The 17666-nt window shown below is 39.8% G+C and overlaps 1 protein-coding gene across 2 annotated transcripts in view; it reads left to right on the top strand.

Annotated features, from left to right (window-relative positions):
* Positions 1–17666, top strand: part of LOC121199721 (exostosin-1) — a 152229-nt gene that overhangs the window by 102437 nt on the left and 32126 nt on the right. For both annotated transcript variants that reach the window (XM_041064632.1, XM_041064631.1), the window contains one exon: positions 14682–14775. In XM_041064632.1, the coding sequence (XP_040920566.1) occupies positions 14682–14775 (94 nt within the window). The remainder of the gene's footprint in view (positions 1–14681; positions 14776–17666) is intronic.

The raw sequence follows: 17666 nt of genomic DNA, 5'->3' as shown, positions 1-17666 counted from the left end.
TTATTTCTGCTCAGAGCCAAGATTCAAAGCTGTTATTTGCTGTTTGTAGATCTTAGAAGTTTATTGTTACAAGTAAGACTGCAATTAAGGATTGTTTTGTGCAACTGATTTTTTTTTTTTTACTTACCTCATTAAATTGATTAGAAGTATTGTTAGTTTATTAGCATACTTCCCAGCATGCATTGTATTTCTCCTTTATCTTAATGATATTTAACAAAACAGTGCTACCGTAAAGAAATACGGTTTCACAGATTTCACAGTTTTAATGTTGCTGTGGTCAGAGAGGAACCTCCATCACACCCGAGGTGGATGGCATCACTAGCCAATATCCAGCGTTCAATAAAAGGCCAGTGTAGGGCAGATATATGTGATGTTGGTTTAATGTTGGTGACGGTTTAATTCTGCTTTTAGTGACAGGCTTACAATTGGATGAAGCAATAGCGTGATCTCAGATGACTTTTTGAATCCTCATTCTTCACCATCCTTGTTTAGAAAGGAATAAAATGAGAACCATGGCAACAACAGGCTTGTAATTATGATGGCAGTTTTTTTTTTTCTTGCTGTAATGAATTAGACCAGCAGGAGGTCAGCACCAAGATAAAATAAAGAAGATGTGGGGACACTAATTTTTTCCCATGGGTAATGAGCACACATGTAGCCATTAGTGGGAAGAATTACAGGTTGGAAAATATCAAGATAATAAACATAAAAAGGCTGTGAACAAAACGAGTGATTTTCTGTTCAGACTTTGAGGTATGGGTTGTCAGAGAGTCCAAAATGGAGAAAGATATCATAGCTCATTACCTGTGGTGCACCATCCACTTTTATTTAACTTCCTCTTAAATAAAAGTGTATAGAGTATAAATGACTCTGTAAAAGAGAAATGGTTATTTGGATAGTTGCGAGACAGTTAGACTCAATGGTACAAATTCGTCTTTCGGATGAAGTTATTGTCCTGAGCTAACAAGTTGCTCACTGATAGGTAACATGCCATCTAGGAGAGCCTTTTTCACCTCCGCAATTAATCTTTCTTGAATGAAATGATGTACAACCCTGAGAACAAAATGCCAGGGAGCAGTAAAAGGCAAAGTCCAATACAGAGAGAATTAAACTGAACTGAATCAAAGATGATTAAGAAAATTGCCTTGCCTGAACAAGAAGGAACATTTTAATATTTAATCTGAGAAGACATGTACCATTTCTGTCCAAGACAAATGCTGGGAAGGGGAGAAGACGATCTTTGAGAGGTCTTCTAAAAGGAGAGAGCAGATCTTTGGGAAAAAGAGAAATATCTTCGTGCAGGATGAGAAAGAAGATATTTGAGGAAGATGAGGCGAGATCTCACAGGGAGAGAAGAAAACATGAAAGTGGAACAGGAGGTAGAAGATCTGCAAAGATGAGGAGGACGATCATCTCAAAGAAAGAAAAAAAAAAAGAGCACTCAAAAAGGGGACCGGACAAACTACGCTGGGGATCTGTCCTCGCTGTGGACAGATCCCATTTCAGCTTTTGTCCATGTTTTAGTTAAACTGTGCTTCTGATGTTCCCATTAACAATGATCTGTATCAGACCAGGCCTCTTCTATTTCACTGTCATCCTGGCAGGTTTATTGTTCACTTTCCTCTGTTTAATTATAGAAGTGACTGCTCATTTAATTATGTCGGCTTTTTCTTATCTGAGCAAACAGTTCACATCCTTCATGCAAAATGAAATATTTAAATACATCTATTTCTTACTGGTCTGTAGTCTGTGACCACAGCTGTGCTCATTGAGGTTTTCGTGAGAGGTTTTTCATGTTCTCATCAGCAGAGTCTCAGCTCGGACAGTGTCAACTCTATTTATCATTTTCATTGTTTTTTCATATAGTGGATATTCATGGTGCCCAGAGGATAATTCTTACTGACTTTGATGACCCCCCTCGCTTCTCCCCTTGCACTACCAGTCGGTCAAAGGTTGAATTTAACTTGTGAAATATTGACATCTGTGGTCACGTAACGATTGGATGGACTGCTGACCAGCGACTGTAAGATGGTAAATATGGTAAATATTACCCTCTAAACATTGTGTCATCATCATGTTAGCATTGCCATTGTGAGCGCGTTGCCATTGTAGCAGTAGAATTTAGGTCAAAGCACAGTTTTGCCTGTACACCGCCTCAGAGAGCTGCAGCTGTACACTCTTAGTCTCACTCAGAAAAATACAAAACATCTTCTGGCTGCAGCTTCAGAAACGTGAGGACTTTTCTTTGTCATATATGATAGTTTCTTCAATATCTCTTCATTATTTTTTGACATTTTTTTATGGAGTATAATTAACTGATTAATTGAGAAAATGAGATTCATCACTATTAAAAATAATTTTTAGTGTACAGTCCAAAAAGTAATAAATATATAAATAAAATGAATAAGATTTCATTAATAACCTTTCTCCTCCTCCTTTCTTTTTGCTAAGGCGTTTTTTTTTTTTTTTTAAAGTTCACCCAGAAGCAGCACACAGTCTTACATGTTCACACGAAGGCTTCAGGGACACACACACACACACATACACACATACATGCAGCCTACCACTCCATCAAAACTACATAGCCACAGGCCTCCCCATTAACACTTGTCTCTTGAAAAGAAATGAGAAAAGGATGGAGAGTAGGAAGAGGTATGGCCGCTCTCTTTTTAATGTTTGAGAAAGAGAGAGAGAGAGAGAGAGAGAGTAACTTCAATTATGTATACCCCAACAACTTCAATTAAGCATGTGAGCAGGAAAATCAATATGGGAACTGATGATGTCCCAAGCTTTTCATTCCTCACTGAGGAACTGGTCTGTCTAGAGGCGACACACACACACACACACACACACACACACACACACACACACACACACACACACTGTAGACAAATACTGACTGAGCATAAATCACTCTACAGCCAACAGGAGCACAGCCTTCAATCCCACACCCTGGGTTTCACCATCTCCGCTTCCCATCCATCGATAATGAGTAATGATCATCATGTGATTGCGAAGAAAATCAAGTGTGAATGGGAGAAAAATGAGTATTGTTTTTTGATAGTATCAATAGCGTGTGACCTATAGGCAGCTATGATAATATGTTTAGAGACACACCATGATACATGTTTGTGAATGAGGTCTTGCGGAATGAAAACAGTGTTTCCTGGGAGAGCGTAAATCACATTGCTTTGTTCTTTTTGTTTGTTTGGTTGTTTTTGCCAGTGATTGATCCAGATGGAAGCCACCAAGATTTTAAAGGCCTGTTCACACCAGTATTTTTTTTGTTGTTGTTGTTGTTGTTTCAACCAATAGCAAGCCATCTTGACCGTGCTGACCTCTGAGGGAACCGAGTCTAAAATAGAGGGAGTTATTATAGCTCATTAGCTGTGTTGCACCACCATCTTTTCCGTAACCCTGCTCTAAACTACTCCACAAAAGGGACATAGTTTAAAACAGGAATCAATGGTACAGACTCCCATCTGGAGGCTTTCTGGCTGTTAGCCGGCTAAAATACGGTTTCCAGCCACTGGCTGACAAGGCATGTCTAGATTTCATTTAACTATTTTCGTAAAACTTAAAGAGATTTTTAAAAACATCGTTTTTAAGGTTGAGCACCAACAGATCCATTTATCTGCATTGTACTGGAGTGGAGGCAAATGGACAAAGAAATTCATCCATCTGCATTCCTAAATACCTCCTGGTTGTTTTTGTGGATTAACCAGTCATTTAAATTGTTATCTAGTGTATGTACTCAGGTTGGGATCATTTCGTTCTGATGCCTTGAATTAGATATTTGCTGCAAAGCTAGCTGTCCACTGCTGCTGAGGGACAAATCACCAGAAATCAGTCCTGTAAATTTAATGCTGAGACAGAGAAGGGAAGTTGATTTTAAAAAAAAAGTTACAGTAACATGCTGTCGGGGCCATCTCTTATCAAAGTCATCATCATTATATCAGCATGAAATTCCATATTAGTGTGTGTTTGTGTATTTAAGTGTGTGTTCGCGTTAGCTACCTTTGTAGTGTTCAATAATTCAGCAGCAGGAAGGAGACGTTTCATCTCTGATTTCCTGCCTGATGTTGTTTAATGTCGCTATCTCTGGAAACAGGGAGGACTGGGAAGTGTTCAGTATTTGGGGGAGGTGGGGGAGGGTGCGGGTGACTTTGACTCGTCTGTTGTTCTTCTTTACTTGTCTTTTCTGGAAGGGGAGAGATAGAGAGTGAGTTAGAGGCGGAGCGGGTGAGAGTTAAGTGGCGTGTATTCAGAATTATTGATCTCTGGCTGCCTGCACTGAGGGTAACCTCACAAGTTTATTTTCCACCGTGTGTGAGTGTGAAGAGTGTGTGTCTGTGGCCGTCAGTGGAGCTCCATTTATAGACCCGGAGCCTGCCATGCTGAATAAAACTGAAGCTTTGTGGTTTAATCCATATGAGACGGTTCACGTGATAGATTATAAAAAAAGGAGGAAGGAGTTGCTGGAGAAGGTGTTGAGGATGCTTCGTCTTTGTCTTTGTTCATCTTCCCCATCATCCTCAGCCGTCAGTCCATAAATGTTATAATGTTCAGTTTTTGTTTGTTTTCTATTTCAGAGAGGCGTTGATTAAACTTTATAGTTTTATTAGAAGCTGAAGTTTGTGGTGCTTTTGCTTTATGTTGCGTTATATTGAGGGATGTTTCTAATATTATGTCCAACCCACTTACTGATTCCCATCCAACATCTTTGGGATAATTTAGATGCACAATGTGGCCTCATCACCCATCTTCCATGTTGGTTGAGAGGCCTGTTTAAGGTTCAGGTGTCACTGATGTTTTTGACCTGTCCCTTGCCTTTGTTTGTCCCCATACTTGTTGTCTACTTTCTGTGGAACGGTTAATGGTATGGTTAGAGAAACCATGGCACAGCTACACTGGTGAGCTGTACTCAGATGCATAATGAATTTGACTTTTGTGAATGGACTCTTTTGTTGATGGTATTGTACTTGAAATGTCAAATTATTCCTGTCAGACTAAAAGCAAACAGAGCATTTGAGAGGACTCCGTATTTATAAATGTCATAACTCATATTTTCAATTCTGATTCCATATACTTCTACCTAATAGGCCAAGCAGAAAGCAGTACAGAAGAAAAAAAAAACACAGACCGTAACAGAGAATAAGGAGTGAGACTGATGTGTGAAGTGCTTTAGTACACACACACTGCACATCCTGGCCCTCTGAAACCTGCAGGGGCACAGGGAGGGTGCTAATGGTGCCTCACAGCACACACACATCCACACACTCCTTCAGGGTGTGTGTGTCTCAGCGAAGCATTATTCATCAGAGGCAACCAGTTAGCTAACAGACAGCGAGAGTGATAGATAGATAGATAGATAGATAGATTTCATAATAACATTTCCTCATTATAAATAGAAAACTAACTATTAGAGCATCACTATGTTTCTTACAAAAACATATTTACTATGTTATGCAAATTAGTTTTATACAAACGTAATTTCCGAGTTGACAACACAAACAAAACGAGGAGCCACATCATCATCCTGATCGTTTGATTGTGATTTTTTTTGTACCCTTGCTTGTGACAACCTATGCCAGTGCACACAAAGTCACTGCACTGTATAGTCTTAACACGACACACCTCCGCATTCTGCATGTTTACTCCTTTGACTCCTAACAGCATTGCAAGTGCAGCTCACAGTCCTTCTGACAACACACACACACACATTATGCACACATAATCTGAACACAACACCTGATGATAAGGCACGCAGTAACAGCAGACCTCTGTGATTTGGAAATGTCAGTCCATCACCTGCTGATCTGTGCTTGGAAAGAAAAAAAAAAAAACACTACATAAAGATGCATTGTTTGCAGCTTTTTATTTCCCTTCTTTGAGGGGATTTTTTTGTCTGTGGAGCCGTGGGAGCAAGAGGATGTCGACCCTGAAAGGTCACAGTTGATTGGTTAACAGGAGAAAGCTTTTACGTGTTTTGTGCAGGAATGTTTGCCCGATGACAACATCTCTCGTTCAGCCCACTTGAATGAGATTGGATACCACTAAATTCTCTTTAGATGTTGCCAGGCCCAAATGGCCTCTTGTTATTGTGGCACAATGTCTGCTGCTCTGGTTAAAAAAAAAAAAAAGTCAAATTGAAGTCAATGAAAATGGCAAAAAGAAAAAAAAGCAGCTGGCTCAGAGCGACTGCAGTTAGATGTAGACGATCCTTAAAATAAGTAGTAAAAATATATGTGCCGCAAAAGTGAAGTAATGAGGCTGTTTCTGCAAACTCCTTACAGGTCTTCAGTGTAATGTAACAACCTGTAATAACTTTTAATAGAAATCCAGAGTTTATTCCAGCTCTGCTCTTGCAGACCTTGGTTTAATAACATCAAATATCTGACAACATCAGTTTCAGCTTCCATTACTAAAACTCTTTTCACTGCAGGTATATTAAGTCTCAATTTACTAACATAAAGATTATATTATTTTTCTTCAAAGATGTAATTGTTTTTCATAATGATAGTGATAATAGTTGCATGATAAGTGTGAGCATCTTAATTTTGTAATACATTTGATTTCTTTAGAGTCTCATGTATAACAAATCCTAATGCCTATCGTATGAACTGTAGATGATCAGTCCAACACTTTGGTCGTGTGGAAACAGCAAAAATAATTTGATTGTTGTAGTTTAAGATTTTCCGTAAAGTAAAATGTTAGCTACAGTTCCCACTACAGATCCAAAACTGTTGTTGCAGCCACTGTTTGTAAACCTTTGCTTGCTTCCAACCCTTCAGAGACCGTTCTTGCATTTATGTTTCCTCTGAATGTTTGTTCTGTACATTAGCTCTTCCCTCTGTGTGTGTGCGGTTGTATGTATTAGTGAGTGTGCATTAATATTCTGAGCCAGACCAGTCTGCAACATTAAGCTTTAATACAGCCCAGAGACCTGTGTTTCAAGTCAGCTAAGGGAACAGTCTCCACTGTGATGTTTACGTACACACATACACACAGTGATAAATATGGAAATTTCTCTCACAGACGCAGCAATGAACATGCAAATGATTCTCCCTCAAACACACACACATTTACACTTGAAGCTAAGGTGTCCCTGTGAAGCTGTGCCATCTATCTTCAGGTATTCTAATGGAACTTGACGGGAGCAGACCTCTATAATAACAGCATTTTCCCTTCAAAGCGGTCGGGATGTACCACAAACTTTGAGGAACCTCCTCTGGGACTCCTCAGCTCCCTGACCTCTGCCTGGCCTGCCCTGCCAGAGACCTCTGGAGCTGCCGCTGTTTGGATAGGAAGGTTAAAAGCGATGCCACCAAAAGTCACACGCACACACAAGTATTCCCAGTGTGTGGGAACACAGAGACACACAGAAAGACATAGAACAGACAGGCAGCAGTAAGCGTGACAGGGATGAAGAAGTCAAAAATAAGTTCCCTTCATGTGTGTTTCAAACCTGAATCTACTTTGGTCGATTAAATTCTTCTCAGTTTTGAGAGACAAACCACAAAGCTTCATGTTACCAATGCTCTCTCCACTCAAACAAACATCCATTAAACCCTAAAATATTTTCCATATGGCCCCTAAATTATATGATTTATTGACTGCAGGTTGGAGAAAAACTACCCACACACGGACGCAGACATTCCCCGCCACGCTCTTTGATGATGGACTAAATAGCTTGTTGATGCTTTAATGAGTTTCTAAACAGCTTCCAACAGAATCCAAAGAGCCGTGTGCTGATAGACTTGGCTGTGATGTTGTAGCTGCTCACACTGTTTCCCTCAGTCAGGTTTCAGCCTTGACCACAGTTTTCCTCATGGTTTCATCATTTGTGATTTTTTTTTTTTTCAGTGTACTGTGCTGTGGAGCATTTACACAATTTTGCTTTGCATTTAAATTGACACCAACTCCATGGACAAAAATCAGGTGATCCTAATGTTAAATATTCCCTCTCACAACCTGGTTTCCAAGTTTGTTTGATTTTTTACAACCACCTCCCATCTGTATGGTCTTAAGAAATGATTTACACCTGTGGAAAACATTTTCATTGGAATCCTCAGTCACAGGTGATTGACAAGGAAAAATGAAGCAAATCACAGAAGCCTAGAACCTTTAAAAACAGTTTTTTGCTCCCCTCAGGTTTATTAACACACCTAAGGGGGGTGTTATTAACCTTTATTAACACCTACCCTATTCTTTCAACCCCACAGCTGGTCCAAGTAGAGGAAAGACAAAATTTGTGTGAATAGGCTGCGCACTTGAAAAGCAGCAGCAGCGCTCGTGTTAATAAAAACACTGTAGGAGTAAAAGACACGTTTTATTGAACCAGAACTTCTCAGGCAAGAACAAAAGAACCTCCAGCTATTGTTTGATGGAAATCAGAGACAAAACATGACTAGTATCTGAAACAGAAGGCGGGAAAATGACGTGTAGAGGCTTATGTTGCTCCGTGTCTGCTGGATGTGAATAGGCAACTCTTTTCCAGCACTTTACCCATAACAGTTTTATACAAAAGTAAAATTGTGTTGACTGTGTATCTGTCATGTTTTTCTGCTCCATGGTGGCTAATAATCAATTGGTGAAAATGGCCCATACTACATTGCTACAGTGTTTTCAAAGGCCATGAAAATTCCTGCTGTTGGTTTAAGATAGTCTCACTTATATGAGGCAAACCTATTTTATTCTTCAAATTTTTCTTTTAATCTCTTAAATATGAAAACTAATATTAAAGCTGCATTTTTATTATTATTATTATTGTTATTTTTTTGGCCATGTATGCTTGTTAACATAAAGCTGACATATGACCACCTCATAAAGTTATTATGGTTAATGTCTTACCAAACTATATACACAGAAGAAGACACCGAGCAACACAAAAACAGCAACACAAGGTTCTGAAAAGGGGCTCAGTAAAGTCGTGGGTTATAAAACCAAAACAATGAGCTGGAAATTCTCTGTAGAGGTGAGGGAAACTGCAGGGTTGGTGATAAATCTCTCTGGGTTTGTCAATTAAAGAGCCACCTTTCATGTTACACACAGTCACTCGATCCATAAAAACACCATAAAAACTTTGATTAGTGCAGCTTTAAGGTATGAAATAATCAGTTCAGTACAAGGTAAAACATTTCCCCCAACACTCATTGAAGTGTTTTCAGTGAGAGAAAGGCCTGGGAATATGCTGTAGCCTTCCCAGATCTGCATCTTAGACACACACACACACACAGACACACAAAACCCCACAGCTCCTGGCCTCACAGTTGTTTCATATCTTGTGCCGCCGAGGGTGCCTCTCCTTGTGACTCCCGTTTTGAAACAAATTTATCAAACCACACACACTTTTCTCCCCAGTTTGTGTTTTCTACTCTCAGGTGCGAGAGTAAGGTCCACTGAAGAGGAGACGACAATTTTCGGAAGGCGGCGAGGGAAATGGCGCAGATTTAATGTGACTGCTCATTGTTGCCTCAGTGTATACGCACTCTCACAGACTGTGACACGTCATGTAGCTGCACAGATGTTGAGGGATTGAAGCCGAAAGTCGTGATTGAGTTTATATCTTTTTTATTTTATTAGAACTCATTTTACATTTTTACAGAGCTGTGATTAACGGGGAAATTAATTTTAAAGATGTTGTTTTGATAATATTAAATTCTTTGCTCCATGTTCCTAATGTAGAACTCTATGTTCTTTATGTGTTGAGTCTATATTGTGACTCCCTGCTGTAACCTAATGGCCTGTGGACCCTGAAGGAATCAAATCGGACATTATTGAACACATTTTATTGCTGACTGTGAAAACAGGGGTTATAGATCTGGCTACTCTGCAGTTAGTTTCTGACTTTTCTGCTGTGTTTTCGTACTTTTGACTGGCCACGAATTCAGCAGTACTAAGTGAGGAAGCTGAACAGTCATTAACTGATCACCCGCCTTTTCTGTAAGATGCATGAATGAACTGAACCCATTCTGCAGTGGAAATGTAGAAAGAGAGTTGGCCCAGTATTTGAACTGTGTTTAAAGACCTTGGTGCTTGACTGTCTGACCAGATTAGCCCTTTCTAGAGATCATCTTCCACTCCTGGTTTACTATACATTCTGTTTCTATGTTCATTTTCCACTGTAGGGTTCAAGTTGTTCAATTTATTTCCATTGTCTTATAAATTGCACAAGTGAGCAACATTTCTGCCCCACCTGCTCTTCTGTGAGCAAAGGTTATTTGTTTTCTCTTCAAGGACATCCCTGTGTGTGTCTCTGCTTCATAATTAATGGGTCTACACAATGCACGTGAGGCCTCACACACACTGAGCAATTACACCTAGAGGGACTACTGGTCTCTGTGTAAGACAAGCCTTCAGTTCCTTTTTGCCTTTATGTGCATTTGTACTAGCGAGGTGCCGGTTTGTAGTAATTACTGGTGATGCCATTTATAGTTTAAATAGTCCGCTGCATTTATAATGATAAATGTTGGGAGTCTGGAATCCCTCAGACTTACAGTAAAGTCAGATAACTGTCCTGCTTACAGTCATAATGTTTTTGGCGTTTTCCTGTACCAATACCAGGACCTGAAGGATTTTTCCAATGCCTTTCTTTTTCCCTGAAACAAAATTATAGATTTTTTTTTTCCCACACAGGTGCTGCTCATGGTACAATTAAGCTATTAACATCCAATCACGCTCTGTGGCGATGAGTCATCCTCCACCATATTCTCTGCAAGTGGGCGAGTGCATGTGTGGCCTTTGCTAAGAGAACGGCACAGGTCTGAATGCCTGACCCCTACAGTGAGGGGATCCAGCGGCTCTGATATGCCGTGGGGGGCCATTTTGCTGGCATGGTTTGGGTCCACCTGTCCTCTTAGAGAAGGGAAGGGTCACTGCAAATCAATGCAAAGTTGTTCTGAGTGATCACCTTTAGCCTGTGAACATTTCTGTCCTGACGGGAGTGGTCTTTTCCAGGATGCACGTCTCCCATGCATGGCTTTGTTTTATTTATGTGTCAGCAGGGTTATGTAAAAAAGTAGTGATCTGGTTGAGTGTTGGCGAGGGAAGGACCCATCAAATGATGGTGCGGATCCGGTTAAAGAAATGTTTTTAATCACTTTCTTTAACATTGTAAGAAAGAGTATTTTTCACCTTGGTGGAGGTATTGCTGTACCGAGACGCCATCTTAGTTTGTTGACTGTTACTGACACAAGGACACATTGTAGAAATTCCCTACAAATTGCTCGAGGTGCCCTGTGGATGTTTCTTGTGTTTATATTCAGTGTTTACAAAAACACATTGTGTGTATCCTTGAGGCCTAACAAACATGTTAAACGCATTTCCACCTGTAATTGTAACCTACGTTGTTTGCATCCGTGCTGAGTTGTTGAAGTCCTCTTCATAAGTTTTACTTCACATTGCTGCATTTGTTTGGGCTCTGCGTAGTGCCATCAGTAGAATAGGCAGTAATCATCTCTAAGTGCCACAATAGTATAGAACAAGCAAAATGGGAACCCCCACTCTCAAAGAAGAAAAATAGTTCTATTGTGTTACTAGTGGTCAAAAACTCAACAGGGCACTTTTAAGGTTTGATAACCAGACTCAAACCTCGCAGCTCCTCTCTAGCTCTGCTTTGCTAATGACCAAAAAGTGATTTTTGCCTCGGTGTGGCGAGCTCTCCTCCTGCGTTAGTTTTGTGTGTAGAATTTTGTTCTGTGGATTCTGTGATCTTTTCTTCAGATATAAAAACACATTTTTCAGTAGTGTAAACCAGACCTCAGAGTCTGCTCTGTAAAGCCTCGTATTGATCCGTCGCTCCTGATACTATTTAGTGTCTTCTGCTGAGAGAACCCTTTTACTTCATAGTGAACAACACTCTTTCTTTTGTTTTTCAGCTAAAATGTTCTGAGTGATTCTCTGTGGCACATATTGATTTTTCATTCCCTCTTACTGGGTATCATCCAATTTTGCCTTTCTCATGTCTGTCTCTCCGTCTCTTTCAAGCACACACAGAGAAAAATACTCAAAATTCACATATTGTTCCACACTCATACAGTACCTGTATAGAACAAGACCTGCTTTCTGTGCTGCCTGTCTCACTAAATACATCAGATATTCTTTCAAAAGGCACAGATTAGTTTAAGCCGATTTCCACGCAGAATTTTAGTCCTCATGCATACGAAAGTAGTGTTTCCTGCTGCAATCAGACACTGATCACAATAGTTTAAGGTAATTTTATCTAGGTCAGGGTCACGGTGCCAACACAGCATGCAGAGCGGCCCATATGTCCTTTCCCTTTACTAAGTGTCTCCGGCTCCTCTTGAGATGTCATTATTCCCTCTCAGACAAGCTGGAATGTCTTACTTTCTCACGGGATCTACTCCCAGTGTATAAAGCCCAGAGCACTGGGAAAAGGAGGCATCAAGGGACTGTCCTCAAATTCCACAGGTGTGGAGTGGACAGCAAAATATCATAGGCAGCCTCTGTGAAAGCACACAGAGTTTGCGGTGTAGCTGTCTACACCGACAGGGTGGGTCAACAAATGCAGCCAGCCAATCTGGTCTCAGGTGTATCTGGTGTCTCTGTTCAAACAACATGCTGCGTGTGGTTCCTAAATCTTTGCAGTTCCTGAAAAAAATGTCCTTAAAGAGGCTTAGGTAGGCGTGAGCGAGCGTCACAGCGACCAAAACACTGAGATATGTCTGGCAGGCAAACAGGCTTCAGCTCAGGACAGCAAAACCATGTTATTCTCCAAATCTGGCTTAACGCGGGACAGGTTCCTGGGACTTTTCATCAGGGATAAAACCTCTGGGAAAGGAAGGGAAACTGCAGGAAAAAGGAAATCACCCAAATCAAGTCATGCAAGAGCTGAACCAAGGTCACAGGAATAAAGTTTTCTATGAAACCATGAAGCCGAAGAGCTGTGTGGTAAAGCGTGATTTAATTGTACTCAAACCGTTTGACTTGTTATTCCCAAATCACCATCTTCAGATGTGACAAGCTGTCTCTGTCTGTGTGTATCTGTCTCAGCGGCGGCCAGAGTGACCTTGTCTTTGGGTGACAAACTGGACACCTGACATCTTGTTTTGCTCCCCTCCTCTCTCTCTCTCTCTCTCTCTCTCTCTCTCTCTCTCTCTCTCTCTCTCTCTCTCTCTCTCTCACTCACACACACACACACACACACACACAAAAAAAAAAAAAGGTGCAGTGACAGTAAGTGATATGCCAGACACTCTCTCATCATGCATGAAGACTTATCATACACACACACATTATAGAGGCAGTTTTTTCAGGCAGTTGGACACACACACACACACACTCACACTCACACTAACATAGGTGTCTAGTGGGGAGGTTGTGGGGACAGTTGATCCCCAGACAGATTAGGCTTCAATCTAAAATCTCCTCAGGCCAGTCCTGAGATCATGTGTACACACACACACACACACACACACACACACACACACAGAGCTTTTAAGTCGCAGACTTTGGACAGACAGAAGTGACTTGCTGGTAGGAAAAATCACCAATTTTGAGGGGAGTCTGGAAGAGTCCAGGCATCAGAGTTTACGGGGGGCTGCTGTTAAGTGTGTATGAACATTTTTGTTTTAACTTTGGAGAAATGTAGTGTATTGTGTATTTGATAAATACATCATTATTTGCATTATTAGTTTTGGAAGTCTTACTGAGATCAATATCTCATTTGCAAGAGGAACCTGAGAACATATTTGTGTGTACACAAATATACACATTTACAAGATGATAACAATACAATTCAGTCACATAATACACATAGTTATAATGAGAGGAAGAGGGTAAGAATAAATTAAATAAATTGTGTATTTGTGAGTGCCTCAACAACTTGAGTAAAAATCTCAAGCTAGGCAGAACATATTTGAGAGAATAGGGATGCATGGGTAGAAATCATGAGTAACTCACACTAATAGAATTTCATCAGTAAAATATTAGTATTTCACTTCACTCTCATTGATCTCCCCTGACGGACAAGATGCACCATGCTGTCAGATCAGTAGTTTTCCCCAACATAACGAAAGGTAGCCCTGCGTGGAGGATTCTCTCTTCACATGTCTTGGTCAGATGAAATGTGTTGGAGGCTGCTGCAGTTTGATTATATAACAGCTTATTTTCCAGCACCTTTTATTATTTATCCACCATGTATCATTTGATGTGCAGGAGCTTCCACTCTGCCGTCTACAAGAAGACATTTTATGAAAGACATCAAGTCCTTGAAAAAGTCTTTGCTAGCCATTTAGAAGTAAGCTGCTTTTGATTGTTACTTGAAATTGGTGTGTGTGGACACTGAGGAGGAAATGGCAAAGTGGCAGCATAGGTTCAGGGTTTGGCAATCACTTTTCACTTTGCCCTCTGTTTCTTTGAGCTCTGCAGACCTTACTACCACCAAGAAATGTTCTGAAGATGCGTTCACATTTTAAGTTTTTTTGGAAGATTAAATATCCTCTGCTCTCTCCGTGTTCTCGTCTTTCTCTGAATTAGAGTTTTATTTTTTCCTGGAAGTAGAATGAATGTTTTCTTATAGTCCATTAGATGAAGTTGTACAATGAGAAAATATTGTGTCATGCAACAAACCCCTCTGGTTCTTTTTCTTTGTTTCTTCTTACTTGCTGAGATATTATTCTCTTATTTTCTAAACATTTTTTTTGTTTGTGTTTGTGTAGGTTCGACTACCAGGAGCTGCTTCACAACTCCAGTTTCTGCCTGGTGCCACGGGGCCGGCGTCTGGGATCCTTTCGCTTTCTGGAGGCCTTGCAGGTAAAGAAGCTATTGGTTTCTGCTTGTTTGGATAATATCATTGCACACTGTGTATTTGTCCAGGTGTGTGTTTGCAGTGTGTGGAAATACTTTAGGCTCATCAGTGAGACTATACAGCAACTTTCAGTATCCATCAAAAACTCCCTGAAATTTTCATATTTTAAAATAAAACACTGTCAGGATGTAATTCTGGTGGACAAATAAACTCTTTATTATTTTTAATACCTATAGTGTATGATACTTTATGATAGTAGTCTGAGCATCCCACCAGATGTGAGATTTATCTCCCCCTCAGGTCATTAAAGACTTCAAATTTCCAGAGACCACACCAAGAACAAGCCTCTGGTCCTGCAGAGCACTGAAGTTACTATAGGTTCACTGTTATGCTCATGATTACTGGCAAAGGCTGATCAGCCAGCCTGTGGAGCTCCAGCTGGGCACAACAAGGAATCAAACAGTTCCTTGGCCTCCTCTTACCAACAGTTGATCTTATTACTATTGACAATCTGTCATCTCCCTGCCACAGAAAAGGCCTGTTTCTGTAGGTTCACCACAGGGAAGAAGAACGTTTATACACGTCCTCAGACCACAGATGTGTTCAGCTTTCATTAGCACCTTGTTTCTATGTGTCTCTCTGTTGTTTTGACATTAAGTGTCTGGCTCTGCCCTGTGCCTGTCTTTGGCTGTTGTTTTCCTGGTTCTTGTTCTTGTTTTTCCTCATTTTCTGTTGAGGGCAGTCTGCACACACATGAAGGAATAAATAGGTTGTACATGCTTCCACCTTCAGGACTCACGTGGATTATATGCTAGAAGGATTTATGCACGTTTACCCACAGTACATGTTTGCTTTTCCAGCCAAGAAATGCTAGTGAGCAGCCAGTGAGTTACCAGGCTTTGCAAATCTATAGTTTCCATGCTGGTCCCTGAGCAGATTATACATTAATAGAAACAAACAAGACATAGACTCCACCAGCTTCTCTGTGCCACATAATGATCCCTCTTTTTTTAAAAGTAATGAGCAATTAGCGGCTGAACTTTCTGGTGATATGAGAAAAGCTAGGATATCTTCTTAGGTGAGATACACAAAGGATCAGGAAGAATGATTGGCAGAGAAAAAGAGCAATACTTTTAATTAAACTTCATTTTAAATGCATGGCAATTCTTTTAATGGCCTTTTCAGCAAATCTAACCAGTTTGCCAGAGGTGAGCAAAGAGGAGAAAAGTCATTTCCCCATGCAAAGGTATACTAATCATCAAAATTCAGAGGACTCCAGAGGAGCAGAGAAAAAATAGAGACGTGTAAGAGGACGACAGTAAGAAAAAAGCAAGAAAAGAAAAGGGAGAGTCGTCTCACAAAGCCAGACTAATCAATGCAGTGAGAATTTGCGTAGACAGGTCACTGATCATGCACTCGGCATTTTGTGAATCTCCTTTAATCTCTCAGCTTCACTTGATTGAGAATCCAGTCGAACTTGAACTTTAAATGAAAATACCAGACGTATTGAATTCTTTTATTTTCTCTCATCCCTTTCACTGCTCCGCCACTTCAGGCTACATATACAAATCACAGAACATGTTATTAATATGAAACCATAACCCGTTTGACATTTTGGACTCAAACTCAGATCAGGATCACCGAACACACTGAAAAACATTTAACATTTATAGGCAGCATAGAAACACTCACGGTTCATTGTTCACATCATAATGTGTACAAGCTGATATAAGGCAGTTTTAAATGCTTATTGATGAGGTTCTCAACAGCTTTGATGAATCATCAACAGCAGATATTACACAAATGATCATAGACAGCACATTTCTGGAATTTTATTTTTCTATCAGTGTTTGGTATCACATAACAGCTGTATCCTACATAATGAAATAATTTCACACAAATGAGGGGTTATAGTTGCTGACAAAGACATCAATATATATATGTAACTCTCCTGTTTTCCAGTTTATGTCCTTTTGTTGTTCAACACTGTCGAATATTTTTCATAAAACCTGCTTTTTTAGATATGATAGATATGCGTTGGTTAATTCCCATAACCATTAATTTAAAAACTTATATAATTTACGCTGAGGATATAATGACACAACCCAACTAGCTCATAGATGAGACATAAAATATGTGCAGTGAAAGAAATTATCCAGAAAACAGTATATTTTCCTTTTAAACACAGTTTAACGGTGCAGTGGAGTGCACAATCAACTCCTCTCCATTAACCACACATGATGAACAGTTTAAAGAGCTCCATCATAAAATGAATTTACAGCAACACAGAGAACTCCTGTGGGGAAATGAAAACCGCTCCCGATGAATTTAGTCACATTAATGAATCCTCTAAATATTGATGCACACAGGGAAAATAAATAAAAACACTTTGTTTCCTTCCTTAATCTTTTTGGCAACTCTATTTGTTTCTGAAAAACTCCAACTTGGAACACGTTGAAAGTGTCTCATCAGACAGAAAATATGTAAGAGGATAAATCCCTCAGTGAAGGATGAAAAAAAAAAAAGAGAGAAAAGCAGATCCTTCCCAGTGCTCTGACTCTGGTTACATGTTACTGAGATTTTTCTCATTTTTTCAAGCTGTGAAAACTTGTAAATAGTTTGAAAGAACATTTTTTTATATCTTTTTTGAGACAAAAATGTCCTCAGAGGAAAAAAAAACATTACACAATCTGTTAAATTAATAATGACACCAACTACCTTAAATTCAGAGTAAAAGAAAAAAAAAGTGTGATTCAGGCTGAACTCTTATCTACTTTCATCTAACAGTTTCAAAATCCAAACACTGAGAGGGGTTTTGTTTTCCAATGTGATTTCTAGACATGCATCGCAGATGTGTTGAATAAAAGCTCTTCCATTAATCTGCAAAAATAGCTTC

This window comes from Toxotes jaculatrix, chromosome 19 (assembly GCF_017976425.1).
Source record: "Toxotes jaculatrix isolate fToxJac2 chromosome 19, fToxJac2.pri, whole genome shotgun sequence".
Taxonomy (NCBI): Eukaryota; Metazoa; Chordata; class Actinopteri; family Toxotidae; genus Toxotes; species Toxotes jaculatrix.
Note: the sequence above shows the minus strand (reverse complement) of the source record. Positions and strands in the feature narration are given on the sequence as shown.